This window comes from Polistes dominula, unplaced genomic scaffold (assembly GCF_049000335.1).
Source record: "Polistes dominula isolate Pdom_NZ unplaced genomic scaffold, Pdom_raw_medaka contig_79, whole genome shotgun sequence".
Taxonomy (NCBI): Eukaryota; Metazoa; Arthropoda; class Insecta; order Hymenoptera; family Vespidae; genus Polistes; species Polistes dominula.
Genome location: NW_028300916.1, coordinates 5,038,171 through 5,055,188, shown reverse-complemented (window position 1 = coordinate 5,055,188; position 17,018 = coordinate 5,038,171). Strand labels below are relative to the sequence as shown.

The 17,018-nt window shown below is 31.3% G+C and overlaps 1 protein-coding gene across 2 annotated transcripts in view; it reads right to left on the bottom strand.

The window, feature by feature from the left end:
• Window positions 1–10,753, bottom strand: part of Hr38 (Hormone receptor-like in 38) — a 53,809-nt gene extending 43,056 nt beyond the window's left edge. The window contains exon 1 of one of the 2 annotated variants that reach the window (XM_015322390.2): window positions 9,990–10,753. In XM_015322390.2, the coding sequence (XP_015177876.2) occupies window positions 9,990–10,092 (103 nt within the window). In that variant the 5' untranslated portion in view covers window positions 10,093–10,753. Of the gene's footprint in view, window positions 1–8,547; window positions 9,308–9,989 lie in introns of those variants that run through there. The other variant, XM_089170848.1, reaches the window with a different exon arrangement.
• Window positions 10,754–17,018: the final 6,265 nt, after the last annotated feature.

Here is a 17,018-nt window from a genome sequence, read left to right as displayed (position 1 = left end):
AATTGCGTGGAATTAAAACTAGGATAGAGAGAAGGAAATATTACGCGTGACTATAGCATAGTATCTTACGTTAAAACAAAGTGAGAGAGAAAGAGAAAGAGAGAGAGAGAGAGAGAGAGAGTGAGAAAGGAGAAGAGAATCGGGAAACGCGAACGCCATCACCACCCCGACGACGACTACAACTACAACTACAACAACGACGACTCCGACGACGACGACGACGACGACAGTGCATGACGCCGAAAATAGCGTCGTCCTTGGCGGCACTTGTGACGTCGTAATGCCGTCGGTCGGTCGATGACGGACGGGGGCGGAATAGTGACGTCAACGTTAATACTTTCCTCGGTGGTGGAAGAAGAAGTGTGGCGTCGATGATGATGGTGGTGGTGGTGGTTGTGTAGCGGCGTACCGACGCCACTTCTTCCACCACCAAGTAAACCGAGTTTGCGCTCTGTTTTCTCACGAGCTTGCGCTCGATCCAACGTTATCTCTCTCTCTTTCTCTTTCTCTCTTCTTCTTCTAAACTTTGACTTTGAATGAAACAACGGAACGAAACTCCCGATGATACTATCCCTTTTTTTATATTTTACTTCTATTGACGCCATTATATTTGTTTTTTCTTATTTTTTGTTTGTTTGTTCTTTTTTATGTTCCTTAATGAAGAACATTTCGTTTTTGTTGAATTAGGGACTAACAGAATGTACGATGATAACTTTTGGAATTAAAAAAATAATATTAATTAAAATTAATAAATTAAAAATATATAAATATATAATAATATAGAAATATAAAAATATATAATATATATATATATATTGGAATTTAAAAAATAATATATAATAAAATAATAAAATATAATAATACATTTATATAATATATAAAATAATAATATAACTTCTACTAATTCCATGTTAATATTTTCTACAATATCCTCCTCATACACCGTTTATTTTTTTTTTTGCAATTTAATAAATATACCTAATTTTTCAATGATCAAATTCGCATCTCGTTGATGAGATGAATTTAGTATATAGATAACGGAGAAGTAATGTAACGAAATTAACTTACGTCCTCTTGGAATCGACATTTTCGTCAAAACTCTCTTACTCTCTCTCTCTCTCTCTCTCTCTCTCTTCTCTATCTCTCAGTGGAATATATACGTTTTAGCCGGTGAAATCTATTTCAGGTAAAACAAGGCCGTGCGTCATTCGCGACTCTCTCGCGTTACACATTTTTATCTACTTCGAACGAATAAATCCGTAAGTTTAGTGGGAAAACGTAGTACCTAGCAGTCTCTCGTTACGTTACTTGCGTTTGTATTTTTCTACTATACAAACATTGTTTTTTATTTTTATTTTTTTTTATTTCTTTCTTTCTTTCTTACGGAAAGTAAGGGTGTTAGTTGTATCGTTCGTTAACCTTCGTGTGTTACTGAAAAAAAAAAAAGAAAAGAAGAAAAACAAGTAGTGTTATGTCATTGAAATCTACCCTTAAATCTCTCTCTCTCTCTCTCTCTTTCTCTTTAACATTGTTCTCCCTTTTTTACATTAAAATGACCGACCGATAAAATCATGTATGATATTTGTTTGAAATCGCGAGTTTAATATGCGAAGGTTAAAAATAATAATCGGACGTTGGCTATTGATCGCATCTGAGGGAATAATGAATGCGAGGGTTAAGCGTAACAAAACGATGATGGAAACAAGAGCTTTTTTCTTTTTTTTTCTTTTTTTCTTCTTTTTTTCTAATGGCATTGTGCTCGTGACACCTTCTCGTTCGTCTACCGACCCTTTCACTTCAATAACACGCGCGTAACATGTGTGTTGCGCAGCTGATGAATACCGGTACACACGTATATTATAAATTTATCATTTTTAAGCAGTACAAGAAGGTGTGACCTTTTTAATTAAGTAATTATCATATTAACGGCACGTGTCACTATTTTTTCATTTTTGTAAAAAAAAAAAAAGACATCATTTTGGATTTTTATCATCGATATTCTTTCCGATTTATCTATCAATTTTTAAACAGTTAATTGAGTTTTACGAATATACTCGTCATGCGTAAAAAGTACCGATGATTATTTGCTAGTTTAAACACATCTTGCGCGGAATGCTACTAAAGTCGTTTATTTATTTATTTATTTATTTATTAAATATTATTTTTATGTTCATATTAAAAAAATTTTTATTTTATACGAATTTATATAAATTTTATATTTTTTGTTTTGTTTTTGTTTTAATATAAAATATTATAAAGTATTATATTATTTTATATAATAATTATATTATTATAATATTAATTATATTATTATATTATATATTATAATTAATAATATATAATAATAATATATATATATAATAATTAATATATTATTATTATAATATTATAATAATATTAATTATATTATATTATATATTATAATAATATTAATTATATTATAATAAATAATATAATATATATTATTATAATATATAATATAATATAATTATTATATAAAATAATATAATTATTATAATATTAATATATATATTAATATATATTATTACATATATATATATTTACCCATATATTTATTTGATATATTTATATAGATAAGAAGTTTATTTCAGGTATACCCTTTTAGGGTGTTTACCCCAAAAGCAACGATTGTCATACATATATGTCTAGTTGCTGCCGAATTTCTTATAAGTATATGACGTATAATTTTTTTTTCCCCCCTGGGATTTGAACTCGGGAACATACGATTACTGGTTGAACATTACTACTGGATGGTGATTTGCCTCACTGAGCCATGCAAACTTATGCTTATATATATTTATTTATATTTAATATGTCTACTTATTTTTTTATTATTGTTTTTTTGTACGATCAATTTCTGCTAAGATATAATACAATATTATTATGACTTCTGCAATAATATAATCGCTAGCATAAAACGGAAATATTGTTGGTAAGACGACGAGACAAACATCATCATCATCATTCATTCGTTACCATCAATGAAATTCTTCCAACCGCAAAAGTCTGTTGGTGGTTTGTTCATGAAATGCGCCGATAGCACAGACGACTTCTCGATGAACTTGTGGTTTTTGCGGTTACAAATACCGGAATCCCTCTTTTTGGATTAACACGCGATCCTTACGTTTGATAAATGAGAGAAAACATTGAACGAAATACATACGAGGGGGAGAGGGGAGGGAAGGTGGAGAGGGGGGAGTTAAAGTGATGTAACCTTAAGTGAAAAAACAAAAAAATGAAAAGAGAGAGAATGAGGAAAACGAAAAAGGAACTGATATTACATTCTAATAACATTTCATCGAAAGGAATCGTTCATAAAATATGAAACGTAGGAGTAGAGGAGGGTTCTTTCCTCACCTGACATGGATGGGACATGGTCTTTTCTTTTCGGAACGATTTACGAGATTTTTTGTTTTTTTTTTCTTTGTTTTGTCGATCAATTTTATCGATTAATTCGTACGATGAAACAACTAATAAACTTTGCTGAATTAACTCTCTTTATCAATTTTATACTTATAATATTAATTTAATTTGTAATTGTAATATAATATTATTTATAATATTAATAATTAATAATATTGAAATAGTTTTTTCTTTTATTTATTTATATTTTTATATTATAATTATATATATTATATATTTAATTGAAATGAAACTAATTATATTATATATATATATATATTTTTTATATTATAATTTTTATAATATTATTTTAGTTTATTATAATTTAATATTATAATATGATATTTTAGTATTTTTTATAATTTAATATTATAATATAATATTTTAGTATTTTGTATAATTTAATAATATAATATAATATTTTATATTTTATATTATAATTTTTATAATAATATTTTAGTATTTTGTATAATTTAATATTATAATATGATATTTTATATTTTATATATAAATTATATAAAATACTATTAAATATATAAAATATTTTTTATGTACAATAATTTTGATATATCAATTTAATAAATATTAAATATAATATTATTAATATAATAATAATAATATATATCACATTATAATATATAAAAATAAAATATATATAAAAAAAATAAATTTAATATATATAATATATATATATGTATATGTATATATGTATATGAGAAGACGATCTCTTTCGTGATAAAATCAATATAGAAACGGATAACCCGGGTAGCTATTATCGGAATGACGAAATAGCTTATCGGACGTCGTAATCGAGGTACGTCGAAAGTATCGAAAAGGATGATGATTCATGCTTCCGATTGACATTCTGACGTTTTTGACCGATATGTTCTGTTTAATTTTTTTTTTTTTCTTTTTTGAATCCCGTTCGAAATAGCACATGAATCTCTACGAACAAACGGACACCATGATATGTGGTGTTTCATCGATGTTAAATTTGAACAAGTTTCACATGCAGTATTCTCTACAGCATATAGAAAGGCCTGTACTCTTACCTCAGATATTATAACAAAAAAAAAAAAAAAAAAAAAAAAAAAAAATAAAAGGAAGAATACATGAAAAGTGTAAGAAGTGAGTGCACGCGATCTCTCTCTCTCTCTCTCTCTTCTCTTTCTCTCTCTTTTTCTATCAGTTTCTCTTTCTTTCTCTCTTGCTTTCATCTTGATCGATCTCTCAGTTCTTCTTCTTCTTCTTCTTCTTCTTCTTCTTCTTCCTAGCACGAAAAACTTTCTCCTATTCTCTTTTGTGACCTAGCCAAGCAGCCACGGATCGCCTGCCTCGCACGTATATTTAGTTTGCCCAGCAAAACAATGCAATTGGCCTCTAGTAGGAAGCAAGCAGTGGATTCGTTCGTTTTTTCTGTTACTCTTTTCGGTGCCACGTTTAACGTGTATCACTATATATATATATGATCATTATTATACACACACACACACCACCAATCAATATATTAAGTTTCTAGCTTCTCTCCTCTTCACCCTTTTCATAGAAAGTATCACGATCGTACGTACACACGACACAATTAGGTTTTCTAATCTGTTCACACAAATGTGAACAGATTGAATTTTATTAGATTCAAGAAAGGATACGCGTTTAGGAATTGTCTTAATGCAAGTTTGTAAGGGTAGTCATAAATTGGTAATAGAAGAATTTGAAGATCAATTTGAAAGATAGATATATAGGTATATAATATAAAAAAAAAATATGTATACATATATATATATATATATATATTATATTATAAATTAATTAATTACATATATTAAAAATAAATTATTTTTATAATATTAAATTTTAAATAAGAAATTTTTATAAAATAAATTACAAATTATATAACGAAATTTAATATATTATATTATATATATATTTTTTATATATATTTATTTAATAAATTAAATAAAATTGATCAATAAGTTATTTTCAAAAATTTTAAATTTTAAATAACAAAAATGTTAAATAAAAAAATAATAAAATAAATTACAAAATTATATAATATATATATATATATATATATATAATATAAATTTATATATATATTATTTTATATACATATTATATATTTAATTTATTATATAAATATATAAATTATATACAATATTATATATATTATAATATAATTATATATATATATAATTATTTTTTGTAAGAATTATTATTTATTAAGAAAAAAAAAAGCTTGCAAGCTGTATATATATATATATATATATATATATATATATATATATATATATATATATATTTCTTAGCAATAATAATTAGAATTGACAGATTGAGAAATAGATGAGATATATAATTATTTAACGATCTGTTCATTGGCATCTAAGAGAAAGGAGAGACAAGATACAGCAGCCACCAGTTGTTGTTGTCATTGTATTAGTAACACTCTCTTCCTTGTGGCATACACACACAAGTATAGACATCTAATAAAGATATTTAATTTATGAACATACACACCGTGTACGCTTATGGAGTTAGCCTTGACAAGTCAAGGGACGAAGGATTCGTCGAGTAACTGCATCGTTTAGATACCGACTCACACTACTCACTCCCGGATGCAGAATGTTCTCTTCTGATCAAGAACATTTACGTACGGTAAATCTTTACGGTTCTTATTATTGTTGTTGTTCTTGTTGTTAACCTTCGATATGACAAATGGATATAAATACCATTGTCGAAAAATCTAATCTCAATGATCTTTTTTTAAAACAATAATAAATAAAACCAAAAAAAAATAAAACAACATAATATTTAAATCGAAAGTTTCAAATTACGAATAATCTAAGAAAAGTAGTCGAGTGCAATATAAAATCAGACGCAAGATGAATCTTACTTTTTTTCTCTCTCTCTCTCTCTCTTAATTCTCAATGTCCGAGGTCTGAGATCTGATCGAGTTGAACTACTTTATTCAACGATTCGTTTTACCTACCCCCCTCCCCTCATTGTCATACTAAATGTATGTAAGTATATTTATAAATTAATCGATATGCGAGATTTGTATTTATTCGACGAATAAAACATGAACCATGATTTTTTACATTAGACATGGACAATGGTAGAAACAATGATCTCTCTCTCTCTCTTTTTGAAAGCATGTTGAAGTAATTAATCCGCACGTATACGAGGTCAAAATGATCACCGTAAGTAAGCCTTTCTCTCTCTCTTTCTCTCTTTCTTTCTTTCTTTCTTTCTTTCTGTCTTAGATCAAGATATATCGTAATATCTGAACAATCCGTCCAACCCACGCGATTGAAAGACAAAATGAGAAATGAGAAGAGAAAAGAAAAAGAAACTTAGGTTAGGTAGTATCGAGTATCGATATGTTATGGCAGCGCCTACTTAACGGTATTACTGTAAATGCACGACTGCATTTAATAATCCACGGAAGTAATAACCGTTGATTTACCATTGTCATGGTCGTTACTCTCTCTCTCTCTCTCTCTCTCTCTTTATCTCTTGTCAAGTAAAAGGATAATCCGTTTAGTTCTTGATTCTTAATCGGGTTCTTAATCGGTGGTTGATACAACTTTGTGCGACAATAATGCGGCAGAACCGGTGACCGCACCTGCACTCGTTTTAAATTAGTTTTATATTTGTAGTTTGTATTCTCTTCTTTCTTTCTCTCTCTTTCTCTTTCTTTCTCTCTTTCTCTTTCTCTCTACACGGGTCTCGTGCAGGCCAAGTATGTACGCGGAAAAGAAACGTCCGCAAGCTCGGCCCACTGCCAGACTATATTTACCTTAACGTGCCGGTTTACACCTGTAAAGACTTAACACTTTCGATCGTCGTTGTCTTTCATTTGAAATGATAGATAAATGATACAAAAGAATAATAATCATCTTGAAAAGATTCAAATTATTATTCACGAAACACGGATAATGATACTCTAAGAGATCGATCGATTTTTTCTATGTTGGGTTGTCCGGAAAGTTCGTGCCGATTTTGACAGAAGATTGAAATGCAACGCATTTCAGTTTTTTTTTTTGGGTGAACAGGTACATTTATTAAATTATATATAAGTGCCATTCCGTTTTACAACCTTTTATCATCTTTAAGGGTAACTTCAAAATTTCGTTCTTCCAAAACTTCTCAGATTTTTTTAAACCAAAGAACTTTATGCTACCTATCGAAAATCGGTACGAACTATCCGAACAATTCAATACAATTTGTTCCTAACCTATAAATCAGATCTCGTTTTCTTTATACGATTGGATGGATGATACGTAAACGAGATTCCGTTGATTTAACACGGCACGCGACCAACTGTATAAATCGAGTTTATTATCGTTTGAGAATATAATAAACGAACGTTATTGAGCTATAATATATATATATATGTAATGTACTCTTACGATAAATCGAAACTATCGAATATGTCATGGTTGTAAATTTTTCAATGAATTACACGGGAAAACATAGCTATATGTATCTAAAGTTTCACGAAACTTTAACTGTTTATCAAAAGATAGTATTATTTTGTAATAATCGATTAAATTATTATCGTACTTAAATTACTTTCATACTTTTTAGTAAAAGAAAAAAAAAGTTATCCAAATTTTGTAACGGTGTTCTTTTTTTTTTTTTTTGAAACCACAAACTTAATCGTACGACAAGGACACGCTCGTGGTCGCGTTATCCTTTCTAAAGGAAGGTACGTTTTGGTAATAACTAGAAAAAGTATGAGAGAAAAAAAGGTGTCGTAAATAAAAAAAAAAAAAAAAAGGAATACAAAAATACAAGGAAAGCTGAAAAAGAGATCAAAGATTTCGTCAAAATTATTTCTTTTTGGTTCGTTGAATTCGATCGTCCGATCCTTCGTGTTTCTTCGTTGGAGGACGATCGACAAGAGTTAAAATAGCGATTACCATCACCATCACCAGCCATCACCATCACCATAAGCGTAATCATCACCTGGGACCCAACCACCATCAGCGACCATAATACAAAATAGATATTTTTCTATTTTGATTTTGTATATTTTTTGGTTTTAATCGAGAAGCTCGGCCAGCAAAATGGTTTGGTCTCACACATTTTTTGTTTATATATGCGCTGGGTTGCTGAAGAACTTACACTTGTTCCAATGATCATGACGATGATGTTGCTCGAGGTTGCGATGATGGTCGTGATTGTTGTTGGTGTCCGCAACGATGGTGACCTGTTGATGGTAAGGTACGCTCGTAGGCAAATGGATCGTCGTCGTAGTAGTCGTCGTCGTGGTAGCAGTGATGATGGCCGTCGTCGTCGTCGTCGTCGTCGTCGTTGATCTTTCACGTTGTTCGTTATCAATGTGATCGTGATCGTGATCGTGATCGACGACGACGACGTGGTGTTGCCGGCCAATAATAGGTGGAACGACGAGACGTTGATGAATCGTAGCTGCCGATCCCCCACCACCACCACCTGGTGCCGTTCCTTCGGTCCCTGTTGTATCCTCAGTTACGGTACGCATCGCCCCCCGTACTACGATATTTTCACGATCTTTCATTCACCGATCGAATTCACCGGTTTCACAAACCGGCTGACGATACATCGATATCTTATGACAGTTTACTATGACAGCAGTAACAACAGACACGAGTCTCATCTCATCAAACTCGAGCACGTGCTCTAACACACACACACGCGCGTATAGTTTAGATGCGCGCGTGCCGAGTAGGAAACACGTGCTACCACGAGGAATAAATCCTGTTCAAAATTATTACGAAACACACCCGACGCACGCACGAACGCACGAACGAACGAACGAACGAACGAATCTGACCGAGAAGGAACACAACGAACGAGAAAATGTACTTGTTAGCTGAAGGAGGAGAAAGTTTTCACGTACTTATACTTCTTCCCGTCCTCTCCCCTTTCTTAAAAAAAAAACTCGACTAAACGCGAGAAAGTTAATTGGAAAAAAAAAAAAATATGTATATATATATATATATATATATATATATATATATATATATATATATACATATGTAAAACGAAAGTGTCTAATGTTGTTTAGGGTACGCACGGTGCGCTATATTAACTTCTTCTTTTTATCCCTCGTTATCAAAATCGCGCGTAGTCGTAAATGGATGATGTGAACAGTTAAAAAGTGTCGTCGTATATACGCGTAGACAAATCTATTTTAACTAACGATTTGTCTTCCACTCTATCTCTCTCTCTCTCTCTCTCTTTCTCTCTCTCTCTTATTTTGATTTTAGAGATAGTTTAAACATCGTACGATGAAAACGACGCGTGCCAAAGGTAACACTCGACAGAGAGGGTGGCGGAAGGTGGAAACACACGGACGACAACGCGCACGCACGCACGCACGCACGCACACGATAAAGCCATTCAAACGTTTCTAACATAAAAACACAACAAAATGATCAAATCCTGTCTGTTTGTTTCATTTAGAGATTTTTCTTTTGGAACCAAGGGGTGTGTCAATGGGGGCAGGGGTAAGAGTATGATGATGATGATGATGATGATGATGATGATGATGATGATACTTTGTTCTGTTAACTATCACCGACCTGCGTGCGTCGTCGTAGCGCAAGATGAATCTTTCCAGACGATGTCGTTGGAGGTCAGCGTTCCACCGAGGAACCCGAAGATCTCGGACCTGGGCACTCGCATGCAGCCACCCTTCAAATTGTCGTCTCCGTTTTATCGTTCCTCTCTCACAATTGACGACATTGTCACGCTCGTTTAATATACTATTCTTTATATCCTTATTATTATTATTATTATTATTGGATAAGATTCCTTCTTTTTTTCCTACTTCCTCTTCTTTGTCTCTTTAATTTTGTCTATTTTCTATCTTCTTCTTTTTCTTCTTCTGTATTTTTGTTGTCTCTATCAATTGCCTTGACGAGAACAAGAGTTAACGTTTCCCGCGATCTCGAGATACACGATCGATATCACCATAGGAAGAAGTAAAATAAAATCACGGTGGTGTTCTCTATTCTCGACAAAAATAAGTGTTATTTTAAATCGACGAAAGCTCTCACGTTAATTATTATTATTATTTCTAATTGATGATTATACTTATTTGAAAAAAGTTAAAAGAAATGTAGATAACGCGAGCGAATATGTGTATCGTTATGTCGTATTGAAAAGAAAGGTAGTAAAACACGGCAATAAATGCTTGACACCGGTGCGCGTTTTTTTTTCGAATAAGAAAGAAGAAAGTAAATGAGTAAAGTAGTTGTGTTGTAGTATTAAAAGTACACTCGCACGGCTGGCCGGCAGGCGCGTAACTGAGTCCGGATCGCGCGCGTTCCGCCGCTATATTAAAAGCGTAGCCGCGTGTAGAACGATGGCGGTGACGGTAGCGAAGGTGGTGGTGGTGGTGGTGGTGGTGGTGGTGGTGGTGGTGGTGGTTGGTTGGTTGGTTGGGTGGTGGTGGTGCTGGTGCTGCTACTTCTAGCGTGGTATGCACTTCTACCGTTATTGCTATGATGCTGACGGTGGTGGTGATGGTGGTGGTGGTGGTGGTGGTAGAGACAAGAACGCAACTACACGACGAGGGTGGAGGTGGTGGGGTTTCTTGGAGAACGGCGCTAACGGTGACGTCATTATTCTATCGCGGACGTCATAACCCGGGGCACACGCGGCCGCCAACGGATCGATGGACCTGGCCTGGCCTGGCAAAGCCAAGATTCCTCATTGGCCCACGCGAACGATGATGCCGTTACGGTGACGTCAGCACGCCACCCACCGCCCGCCACCAACCCCTTCTCGCCCCTAGTTTGCGACCTAGTACCGGCACGCGGCCCACCGACCGACCGACCGACCGAGTCACACAAAGAGAGAGAGAGAGAGAGAGAGAGAAAGACGATTCCTTCTTCCTCTCACTCACTCACTCACTCACTCTCTCTCTCTCTCTCACTCTCTCTCCTACTCCTCCGCTCGCTTTGAGAATATTCTGGTCCTCTTCGACGTCCACTGGCGCGGGCATTTTCTTACCGACCACGGCTTTTGAATTATCGATGAAGCGATTATAAAGAGAGACGACGACGACGACGACTATCGAAAACCGCGCGCGTTTCCTCTTGTCATTTTTTTCATTTTGTTTTTTTTTTGTCGTCCAACTTACTCTCGCACGTGATACCCACACGACTATCGACCCTTAACGACGATTCATAATAACTGCGTAAACCTTTTCTTCCCCTCTCTCTCTCTCTCTCTCTCTCGTTCTATCGTTTAGAAATATCCAAATTTTATTATATATGATCATTTCTTCATACGTGAAATAAATGAAACAAAAAAGGTGTTTATTTATAAATGAATGAAAATAAAAATAAAAAAAAAAAAAGAGAAAAAAGGAGGAAATAAAAAGAAAACAATAATTCGGAAAAATAAATGTTCTTTTTTTTTTTTTTAAATAAACTTCCACTCCTTTTTATCAAAGAGAATTTATTTGAAGCAATTACGAGAGTTTACTATAACGTTTCCTCGAGTCCAACGTGTAACATTGCGTCGATCGATCGATCTTCCTTCTTCCCTGTTTGCGAGTTTCTAGTGGATTTATGCAAAAGCCGCATAATCGTCTACGCTAACAACGATGGCGTTCGAAAAACCGGAAACTGTCGTTTGTACGTGGGAAGTAACCAGTATAGAGTAACATTCTGATAAAATCCAAGGAGAAAAATACACGAAGAAAGGGATGGAAACAAAGAGAACAAAATAAAAAAAAAAAGGACTCTTCTGAGCAAAATTGCGGGGGTGTTGTGTTTCTTACCACCACCACCACCACAACCACCACCATTACCACCGGTGCAAAACCTTCTTCATTCATGCATCGGCCGAGTTAAAGGCAATGCCGCGGGCCACCCCCACTACCCTTCTCTTCGTAAACACGATCTATGCGTACCAAAGTACGGGGGCGTATACGACCGCTCGCTCGACACGTTGCCCTAGTTTTCAGATCTTCAGGAAGATGCAGAGAGAGAGAGAGAGAGAGAGAGAGAGAGAGAAAGAGAAAAAGAGAAATTTTATTATGTCTACAACGTTACTTGATAACATTCTCTCTACCTATGTAAATATATCTAATTAAAATTAATAATATAATAATGAAGGTATATAAATATAATATAATAATGTAATAAATAATATAATATAATACAAGTAAAATTAAAATTGTAATAATATAATAAATAAAATATAATTATAATAAAATAAAATAAAAAATTAAAATGATCATAATGTAATAGATAATATAATAAATAATATAATAACACATGGAATAATAAAAGACAATTAAAAAAACACACACACACACACACAACAGACGATTAGAAATCTGCAGATTTTGAGACTGCGTGTTAGAGTGACAGAGATAGAAGGTCAAAATAAATCTTTTTTATTTTTCTTTTTTCTCTCTCGATCTTTCTTTCTCTCCCATGATTTCCATTCTTCCGGTATAAAATCGACGAAGATCGTAATAAGAGAAAGAACGGGAGGTCGGAGTTAGCCATTGGGTTGTTTCCCCTACTACTACTACTACTACTACTACTATTACTACTACTACTATTACCTCGAACAGGTCCGCACAGCCAGACGTTGTGCAAATGCGATCCGGTTGCCGAGGCAGAAGAGTTCGAGCCGATTTAAAAAGTGGTTTGCCTCGGGTCGTTCCACTGACACAGTAGTGAAAACGAGAAAGAGTAGGGGAAACCAAACTAAAGAACCGATGAGATACCCTAACCTATAAAAAGAGAATTCGTGTTTTATGAAAGACACAAGGTCGTGCGTTAGAAGACAAAAATATACTTCAAATATATATGTCGGGTTAAAATACTATAATTATTTTCATAATAAATAAAATATGTAACAAAAGTTTGTATGACAGGGAAGTTGAACAGGTAGAAGAAAAATCAGAATATATTGTTTTGATCCTGTTAAACGTTTCGTTCTTTTTATTAGGACTTTTTCAACAACTCGATCATCAATGTTACGATTCTTCTATGTATTACTAAGATATGCATTATTTAATTAAATATATATATATATATATATATGTTATAAATATATATTTTTGTTATATTATTATATGAAATAAATTAATTTTCTTTTTCTTTTGTATTTTTTTTTCCTTTAGATTTTCATTTCCATTTGACGCTCATTATTCTCATTCACGTTCAATCACGATTAGATGTAGAAAATAATTCTCAAGGGTCAACGGGAAAACTTGACTATATACATACAAGATGAGTTTTATAATACGCTTGCTAATCGATAGGTGATACCGTTATGAATATAGTGATAGGATGAACTTATAACGACGAAAGGACGTGAACATACTTATTACTGTCGGGTTAAATACCATCACGGTGAATTAAGTAATCGATAGAAGGAAAAATGTGTATCTTTTAAAGATGAGCGTAGTTAACTACCGTAAATCTGGAATGATCAATCATTGGCCTTTCGTTGATACGCCGGCCATGAAATCATGGGAGCATGATCGAATTGTACACGACGTAAAACTATATGAACGATTTTTTAAAGAGATATGCATATTCCAATACTATTTCAATATTTATTCTTAATATATATATATATATATATATATATATATATATATATATATATAATGTAGATTTCGTTTGAGATCGTAATCCTAAAGATCCAATTTTTCAGTTGCTTGTTAAACAAAGTTTCAAATATTTCTTCTCTTAAATAGTTTATGTTTTACTTACGTATGTTGTATATCTATATATATATATATAATATATAATTATATAATATATAAAATTATTATTATAATATATTATATTATAATATTATATATATAATATATATTATTATATATATAATTTTATATCTATAATATATAATATTATAATTATATATATTATATAATATTATTATATTATAATATTATTATATAAATAATATAATATTATTAATTTTTATTAATTTATTTAATATTATTAATATATATATATATATATGTATAATGGTTAATTGTTTTGATAACAAAAATATTGCTCTGGAAGTTGTAAGTGGCACGTGGCAACAACTTAAACGACAGGTTAATTCACCGTTACTTCTCATGGTCAACAGATGAGAGGTTATACAGCCTAATAGATTTAATGCAATCGATCGAGATTTCAAGGTCATTTATAGACCGCGATTCGAAAGTAGTTTATTCTTTTTTTTAGAAAACATCGAAAAAATTCATCGAAACGAGTGATGGTTTTGAGGATGGGAGTGGAGTAGGCGGCGGCAGGGGTAGGGGCTTAGCAAGAGAAAAAGGAAACCAATATTGATGAATCCAAACAGATTTTTGTTGTTTGTTCGTTTTAAGAAGATACTACCTCCACACCTCACCCCAATCGATTGGTTGGAGGACGCCTTTGACGATTATCTCGCGACGAGTTTTTTTTTTTTTTTTTTGGAAGGTGAACACACGCGCCTGTGATCATAAATTTCAATCTCTCGTCACACTTCTACTCTCCTCGCCACCCAAACTCCAGCCAATATCTTTCTTTGTAAAAAAAAAAATAATAATAATAATAATAATAATAATATCTTCGAGAATGAGATAATGATATCGCGAAAAAAGAAAAATACAACGCGAAATAAAAATCCAGAATAAAGGAAAAATATCAATGAAAAATATTAAAGGAATAGTACAATAAAATGTACTATACTAGATTGAAAATATTATTATTATTATTATTATTATTATAAATTATATTATAAATTATATATAATAATAAAATAAATTATTATTATATTGTATATTATTATTATTATTATTATTAATTATATAAAAAATAAAATATTATTATTATAAAATGTACTATAATAAATTTCAAAAGTAAATAATTTCAAATAATATTACGAATATTATAGTAAGGTATATAAAATTGGTACTACCCTACTACCCTTCCTCCCCGTTGTATATGCAAATGTTAAATAATATATCAATATCGCTTTGGTACTATATTACACGATGATAACTTAGTACCTAAGTGTGTGTGTGTGAAACTATGAAAAAAATCACAGAGAGATTAGAAATCGATGTAACTTATATTTGCCAGATGCTGATGTACCAAATAGAATTTATTTCCGTGATATAATGTATATCAAATAGTGACGTGTAACACGGTTTCCGCAAGGTAGCGTGATATACTAATGTAAATGAAATTCAAGCTATTCGTAACGCGTGTGTAATATCGAGATATCGAACCACGACGCTAAGATATTATCACCGATAAGAAATGGGATACTAAATACGTATATAAATATATATATATATATATATATTAGAGAGTCCCGACATTTTTCTTCCTTTTTTTTTTTTTTTTTATGACAAGTTGAACAATATTTGTATGCGTAATATATTTGTATTTTTCCTTATTTTAATAAATAATAATAATCTTGATTCTACTCTATTTTACCTTTTTCTATTACTTTCAATTATTCAACATAAAATATTGTGTCCGTAGAATTACTAAAAATAAAAAGAAACTTTTGGGCAACCTAATATATGTACGTATATATATATTATACGTGTTGTGTGAAAATTCGTACAGAAAATTATATATATATATATATTTTTTTATTTTTATTATATATTATTTTATTATTATTTATTATATATTATATTATAAATAAAATGTAATATATAATAAATAATATATTTATAATATATATATAAAATAAATAATATTATATATTATATATTAAAAATATATTTTATTATTTTATTATATATATATATATAATTAATTATAAAATATTATTAAAATTATAATTTTAATTATTATAATTTAATAAATATATTAAAATTAATTATAATATAAATATTATATATAAATAAATTATATATCTGTGTAATATATATATATATATATATATACGTATCTTAGTAAATAAAATGGTTTTAAAGATCATTGCAATTTCAATCACGGATGGGGTTCATCATCGATTTCGATTAAATATCATAAACGTGTACGTAGCACCTCTTTGAATTACTCGAAGTATGACGCAACTATCTCCCTCCAAAGGAAGTGCATTAAAATAATTAAATTTTATCACTATGATATCATCATTTAACAATATTTAACAATTTTACATTAGTACATATTCCTAACATAATAAAATAATCTTAATAATCTAACAAAAAAAAATATCCAACTTATTGTTAATGACAAAAATACATAAATTAAAAAAAATAATATAACAGGGAAAAATTTACATCCATCCATTTATACCAACAGATACACCCCATTTGGAATATTTAATCATTATAAAAAAAAACAAACAAACAAACAAACAAACAAACAAACAAAATGAAGATGCGAATAAACGTGGAAGAATAAAAAGAAGTACGAAAGGAAAGCGTCTAAATGGAAGAAAAAGGAGGAGGTGGTGATGGAGGTGGAGATAGAGGAGGAGGAGGAGGAGGAACCGGTTATTGGCATAAGTTCTATCATAGCCAGGAAGAATCGGTTAGGGTGAGAGGCTGCGCAGCTGTTATTACGCAATCATGCACAGCGCAAGTACGTTGAGTTATAAGACGAAAGGCGACTTGTCTTTCTCGGTGTGTA